General features: G+C 34.8%; 1 protein-coding gene across 1 annotated transcript; it reads left to right on the top strand.

The window, feature by feature from the left end:
• Positions 1 to 879: 879 nt before the first annotated feature.
• LOC127562066 (C-C motif chemokine 3-like 1) lies at positions 880 to 3,387 on the top strand. Its single transcript, XM_051997499.1, has 3 exons — positions 880 to 1,005; positions 1,845 to 1,956; positions 2,822 to 3,387. Exons 1-3 carry the CDS (start codon positions 930 to 932, stop codon positions 2,928 to 2,930), a joined length of 297 nt encoding a protein of 98 aa, XP_051853459.1. The 5' UTR covers positions 880 to 929; the 3' UTR covers positions 2,931 to 3,387.
• Positions 3,388 to 7,320: the final 3,933 nt, after the last annotated feature.

The raw sequence follows: 7,320 nt of genomic DNA, 5'->3' as shown, positions 1-7,320 counted from the left end.
TTTCCATATCACAATGTTTCTCAAATGCACAGAGATACAATTGTGTGGAATAAGAAAAGAATAAGGAAATATTTTTCGATTTCAACAAAATGTAGATGTTTTGAAAGAGAGGCTTGAAATGTATGGTATCGAAGTGAAAGATTCATCTTCATGACCAGAATATGTTATTTTTTTCTTTTCAAAACCTTAAAGTACTGCTTCATGCCAAATGAATGAGTCCTATTTTCCTGAAGCAGCCATTCAATGTCATTTGACCCCAAATAACATTCTTTACTATGCATCTTTTTAACTTTCCCTTGGAGGGAACCAATGCCAGGAAGAAAAGGACATCCTATTTCAGTGACTATTTACCATTCATGAACCTGGAAATCCAGCAAATATGAATTATATTGCTACAGTCCAGATATTAGCTGGGAAAAAAGCTGATTCATTGATTTCTGCCCTTAAAATCTGGTCACTCCTTTCTTCAAAAGGAGTAAGCCTCTTGTATGTCACTATTAATTTCCTTTTCAACTTAGTTAACATACTTCCTTCCTTTTCTGAGTAAGATTTCTTTTTTTCCTTTCAAAAATTTTTCAGAGAAAGCCAAGCCCAAGAAACTCACTTCCTGTAGTCAACTCCTCCATGACTATTTTCCTCATTGCCTTTCTGCTTCAGTAGCTATGTGGAAATTGGGTAGGCAGAGACCACAACTTCCTTCTTTCATTTCCTGGCAAACTCAGAGTCCAGCTGCGTGCTCAGCAAATTTAGGAGTCTCCTTACCATTCTTACCTTATGACGTCTCCCAGGGAGGGGAATCTCCTTCCCCCTCAATCCTTTCTCTCTCCCAATAAAAGAGAGGAGAAGACAGTCAGGAATTCAGTGAGGTCAAGAGACAATTGGAAGCTGTTGAACCTACATCTTAAGCCTACCTCCTCACTGACAGAACCATGAAGGTCTCCAGAGGTATTCTGATCCTTGCTGTCATTGCTGCAGCTCTCTGCTGTCAAATTTGTGCCTCACCTGGTAAGTGTTCTCAGTCCTTCAATCCCTTTTATCCAAGGTTGCATAGAATTGGGTGTTGCTATCAAATATGAGTTGTGGAAGGGATCTTAAATAAATATAGTACTCATTTTACAGAACCCAAGGTTCCTAGTGCTCTTTCTGTCACTCCATACTTCCAATGTCTTTTTCAAGAATAGATTCCTTGATATGGTTATTGTCTCAGCAACACCTATAATAATTGGTAACTCATTGGTGGAGGAATTCCTCATCTGTGGTAAAGATATTTCAGGAGCTAAACAAATGGTTCCTTTGTCAAATTTTGCTTAGAGATCCAGAACTTAAACTTAATAATGAGTTTACTATTGTATTGGCTAAAATGTTGGCCTTCTCTGATCTTCCAATAGATAATGTCTATGGAGGATAGGAAGGTCACAGTAATGTTCCCTCATCTGGCATCTGTTTGCTTGTAGATGCAAAAGAGAAGATAGTCCTTTAACAAACCCAGTGTTTAATTCACCTTGAATACTTTTAGTGATTAATTCTTCCTATTATATTTTAGAACCTTAGGTTCTAAACTGTTAGGTTGGAATAGGACGCTGTTCATATGATGCTTCCTTATTTCATTGGTGAGAAAACTGAGGAAAAGGGTTTAAGTAGCTTATCATTGTGCTCACCTAGAATAGTCCTACTCTTAGCTTGGGATACATAGTAGTTTTGGGATAAAAAGAGTGCTTGAAATTGTAACTGAAAAGTATTTATTCTCCATATCTTCATTTTTCTCCTGTTTTTTTAAAAAATGCTTATATTTAAAAAAAAAAAACAGAAACATCCTAATCTGTTATTTCTTGGGCTTCTTTCAGATGGCCCTGACTCGCCAATCTGCTGCTTCAGTTTCACCAGTAAAAGGATCCCTCCAAAACTGGTGGTGAACTATAGTGCCACTAGCAACAGATGTGCCAAGGAAGCTGTGATGTAAGTTAATCATGCATTGCCCCCTTGTCGCCTATACTACATTAGCCATTCATTTCAGGGATAAGGGATATAAATAAGATTTCACAGATGAACTTGGAGGAATGGTAATATGGCAGGTTCAAGACTTTCTGTGGTCAAACAAAAGATGTAGTTTCCTTGTCAGGGAACTGACAATACTATTGATAAAAAGAAACACCATCAAAAATAGGTAGTATCAATTCTATTAATATTATTATTCAAATTTGTGGGAGAAAATAAGAGCCAAATGTCTAGTGTAGCTCACTTTTTTTTTCTATTAAGAAAAATGAAGACCAAGAGAGGAAAAATGATTGGGCACACATCTAATTAATGACATCCCTTCCAAATTCTACCCTACCATATGGGTAGAGAAGCAACAGAGTGATGCAGTTGATTTTAAATGTAGAAAATAGAAAATACCACTTGGGTTCTTGGATATAGCTTTATGGGCAGAGTTAGTGTAGACTACCGATAGTTAAGTTAAAACCAATGAAAAAGCAGATAGAGGTAGCTGCCATAAAGTCCAATAGAAGATAAAGCCTCTGTACTTAAATTTTTAGTGGCTATCTATAATTCTTTCTTAACTTGCTCATTATCCTAATTGTATTTGAGCAGGACATTCCAAGAATCATCACAATTATTGCTAGGCCAAGATTGGGGGAGGGAGCAGCAGATGACTTTTGAGAATAATTATCATTGAATTTTCTTTTCTAATCCCCAGTTTCTAGAATTCTACTTTTTAGAATTCAAGGACCAGTATAGGGGGAAGAACAGGACTGGGATAGGATAATTCACTCATCTGGGATGAATAAATAAAACCACTCACCAAAGGATATTTCTTTCATAGCTTTATCACAAAACAAGGCTTCAATATCTGTGCTAATCCAAAGGAGCAGTGGGTCCAACATATTATGAAGCTATTTGACAGCAAAAAAGCAAAGACCCAGCGTCCATGAAGACTACTGCTACTTCCTCTTGCCATTGCCTGCTGGAGACCCAAACAGGATAGAAGAATAATTTATTTCCCTCCTACTTCCTACAACACTCTGTGTAACATTTTTTTATAATTTAAATATTTTGTCTTATTTAAATTATTGTTGTTTGACTTTATATGTCACAAGAATTTGTTCCTTACTCATCATTAATATTATTTTTGTAATCTATTCTTGGACCAGCAATTTACCTCTGTACCTTAATTTCTTATCTGTAAAATGCATGAGGTTCCAGTCTTTTGCTCCCTCTTCATAAAGCGTTTGTGAAAATTGTATTGAAAATCCATGTGAAAGGTGTTTAAGCCTTTTACAGGGAAGTTACACCCTTATCCTAAGGTACTGATAATGAATGTTATTGTGGAAAATAATACTACACTACAACTATTGAATTTCCATGGACAAATATATTTTGTTTATAAAACTTTCAGTTGTGTTTTTTTGTGCATATATTAAAATACTGGAACTCCCAGGATGAGAGGGTGCTAAGGTGAGAGTTCGAGGGGATAGCAGACTCTAGAGGAGACAAAACTTGGAAAAATTTTCTTTTTAGTGCAAACTAACCAAATTCTCCTTTCTAAGAAACCATTCCCTATATAAAACCCAAAGCTGTTTCCCTATTATTTTCATTCATTTCTGTTCTTGTCTCTTCTAACCCTAGGACTAATAATCCAAATCTATTTTCTTTGACATTCCAACTCTGTATGGTTAAGAAAATAATTTATTTTTTTTTAATTTTTATTTAATAATTACTTTATATTGACACTCGTTTCTGTTCCGATTTTTTTTCCCTCCCTCCCTCTACCCCCTCCCCTAGATGGCAAGCAGTCATTTATATGTTGGATATGTTGCAGTATATCCTAGATACAATATATGTTTGCAGAACCGAACAGTTCTCTTGTTGCACAGGGAGAATTGGATTCAGAAGGTATAAATAACCCGGGAAGAAAAACTAAAATGCAGATAGTTCACATTCGTTTCCCAGTGTTCTTTCTTTGGGTGTAGCTGCTTTTGTCCGTCATTTATCAATTGAAACTCAGGTCTCTTTGTCAAAGAAATCCACTTCCATCAAAATATGTCCTCATACAATGTCGTTGTCGAAGTGTATAATGATCTCCTGGTTCTGCTCATTTCACTTAGCATCAGTTCATGTAAGTCTCGCCAGTCCTCTCTGTATTCATCCTGCTGGTCATTTCTTACAGAACAATAATATTCCATAACATTCATATACCACAATTTACCCAGCCATTCTCCAATTGATTGGCATCCATTCATTTTCCAGTTTCTAGCCACTACAAACAGGGCTGCTACAAACATTTTGGCACATACACGTCCCTTTCCCTTCTTTATTATTTCTTTGGGATATAAGCCCAATAGAAACACTGCTGGATCAAAGGGTATGCACAATTTGATAATTTTTTGGGCATAATTCCAGATTACTCTCCAGAATGGTTGGATTCGTTCACAACTCCACCAACAATGCATTAGTGTCCCAGTTTTCCCGCATCCCCTCCAACATTCATCATTATTTTTTCCTGTCATCTTAGCCAATCTGACAGGTATGTAGTGGTATCTCAGAGTTGTCTTAATTTGCATTTCTCTGATCAATAATGATTTGGAACACTCTTTCATATGAGTGGTAATAGTTTCAATTTCATCCTCTGAAAATTGTCTGTTCATATCCTTTGACCATTTATCAATTGGAGAATGGCTTGATTTCTTATAAATTTGAGTCAGTTCTCTATATATTTTGGAAATGAGGCCTTTATCAGAACCTTTAATTGTAAAGATGTTTTCCCAGTTTGTTGCTTCCCTTCTAATCTTGTTTGCATTAGTTTTATTTGTACAAAGGCTTTTTAATTTGATGTAATCAAAATTTTCTATTTTGTGATCAGTAATGGTCTCTAGTTCATCTTTGGTCACAAATTTCTTTCTCCTCCACAAGTCTGAGAGATAAACTATTCTATGTTCCTCTAATTTATTTATAATCTCGTTCTTTATGCCTAGGTCATAGACCCATTTTGATCTTATCTTGGTATATGGTGTTAAGTGTGGGTCCATGCCTAATTTCTGCCATACTAATTTCCAATTATCCCAGCAGTTTTTATCAAATAATGAATTCTTTTCCCAGAAGTTAGGGGCTTTGGGTTTGTCAAACACTAGATTGCTATAATTGACTATTCTGTCTTGTGAACCTAGCCTTTTCCACTGATCCACTAATCTATTTCTTAGCCAATACCAAATGGTTTTGGTGACTGCTGCTTTATAATATAATTTTAGATCAGGTACAGCTAGGCCACCTTCATTTGATTTTTTTTTCATTAATTCCCTTGAGATTCTCAACTTTTTATTGTTCCATATGAATTTTGTTGTTATTTTTTCTAGATCAATAAAATATTTTCTTGGAAGTCTGATTGGTATAGCACTAAATAAATAGATTAGTTTAGGGAGTATTGTCATCTTTATTATGTTCGCTCGGCCGATCCAAGAGCACTTAATATTTTTCCAATTATTTAAGTCTGACTTTATTTGTGTGGAGACTTTTTTATAATTTTGCTCATATAGTTCCTGACTTTCCTTTGGTAGATAGATTCCCAAATATTTTATGGTATCAACAGTTATTCTGAATGGAATTTCTCTTTGTATCTCTTGCTGTTGGGTTTTGTTGGTGATGTATAAAAATGCTGAGGATTTATGGGGATTTATTTTGTAGCCAGCTACTTTGCTAAAATTATGAATTATTTCCAATAGCTTTTTAGTAGAATCTCTGGGGTTCTCTAGGTATACCATCATATCATCTGCAAAGAGTGATAGTTTGGTTTCCTCATTGCCTACTCTAATTCCTTTAATATCTTTCTCGACTCTTATTGCCGAGGCTAGTGTTTCTAATACGATATTAAATAATAATGGTGATAGTGGGCAACCTTGCTTCACTCCAGATCTTACTGGGAAAGGTTCCAGTTTTTCCCCATTGCATATGATGCTTACTGATGGTTTTAAATCTATGCTCCTGACTATTTTAAGGAAAAGTCCATTTATTCCTATGCTCTCAAGTGTTTTTATTAGGAATGGATGTTGGATTTTATCAAATGCTTTTTCTGCATCTATTGAGATGATCATATGGTTTTTGTTTGTTTGGTTATTGATATAGTCAATTATGCTAATAGTTTTCCTAATATTGAACCAGCCCTGCATTCCTGGTATAAATCCTACTTGGTCATAGTGTATTATCCTGGGGATGATTTTCTGTAATCTTTTTGCTAATATTTTATTTAAGATTTTAGCATCAATATTCATTAGGGAGATTGGTCTATAATTTTCTTTCTCTGTTTTCAGCCTACCTGGTTTAGGTATCAGTACCATGTCTGTGTCATAAAAGGAGTTTGGTAGGACTCCTTCAATCCCTATTTTTTCAAATAGTTTATATAACATTGGAGTTAATTGTTCTTTAAATGTTTGGTAGAATTCACATGTAAATCCATCTGGTCCTGGGGATTTTTTCTTAGGGAGTTGATTGATAGTTTGTTCTATTTCTTTTTCTGAGATGGGACTGTTTAGGATATTTACTTCTTCCTCTGTTAGTTTGGGCAAGCTATATTTTTGGAGGTATTTTTCTATTTCATTTAAGTTGTCGAATTTATTGGCATAAAGTTGGGCAAAGTAACTCCTAATTATTGCTCTAATTTCCTCTTCGTTAGTGGCGAGTTCTCCCTTTTCATTTTTAAGACTAACAATTTGATTTTCCTCTTTCCTTTTTTTAATCAGATTTACTAAGGGTTTGTCTATTTTGTTGGTTTTTTCATAGAACCAACTCTTAGTTTTATTAATCAATTCAATAGTTTTTTTTACTTTCAATTTTATTGATCTCACCTTTTATTTTTAGAATTTCAAGTTTAGTGTTTGACTGGGGGTTTTTAATTTGTTCCTTTTCTAGCATTTTTAGTTGCAAACCCAATTCATTGACCTTCTCTTTCTCTATTTTATACAAATAGGCCTCTAGAGATATGAAATTTCCCCTTATTACCGCTTTGGCTGCATCCCATACATTTTGGTATGATGTCTCATTATTATCATTTTCTTGGGTGAAGTTATTAATTATGTCTATGATTTGCTGTTTCACCCAATCATTCTTTAGTATGAGATTATTTAGTTTCCAATTATTTTTTGGTCTCCTTCCCCCTGGTTTTTTGTTGAATGTAATTTTCATTGCATCGTGGTCTGAAAAGGATGCATTTACTATTTCTGCCTTACTACATTTGAGTTTGAGGTTTTTATGTCCTAATATATGGTCAATTTTTGTATAGGTTCCATGAACTGCTGAAAAGAAAGTGTATTCCTTTCTGTCTCCATTACATTT

Source organism: Antechinus flavipes, chromosome 4 (assembly GCF_016432865.1).
Source record: "Antechinus flavipes isolate AdamAnt ecotype Samford, QLD, Australia chromosome 4, AdamAnt_v2, whole genome shotgun sequence".
NCBI classification, from domain to species: Eukaryota; Metazoa; Chordata; class Mammalia; order Dasyuromorphia; family Dasyuridae; genus Antechinus; species Antechinus flavipes.
The sequence above is the reverse complement of the archived record's forward strand: the minus strand, read 5'-3'. Positions and strand labels throughout refer to the sequence as shown.

Coding starts and splice junctions, on each gene's coding strand:
- LOC127562066 (XM_051997499.1), top strand. CDS start 930: ATGAAGGTCTCCAGAGGTATTCTGATCCTTGCTGTCATTGCTGCAGCT. Junction 1,006..1,844: donor TCAAATTTGTGCCTCACCTG/GTAAGTGTTCTC, acceptor GGCTTCTTTCAG/ATGGCCCTGACTCGCCAATC. Junction 1,957..2,821: donor TGTGCCAAGGAAGCTGTGAT/GTAAGTTAATCA, acceptor TTTCTTTCATAG/CTTTATCACAAAACAAGGCT.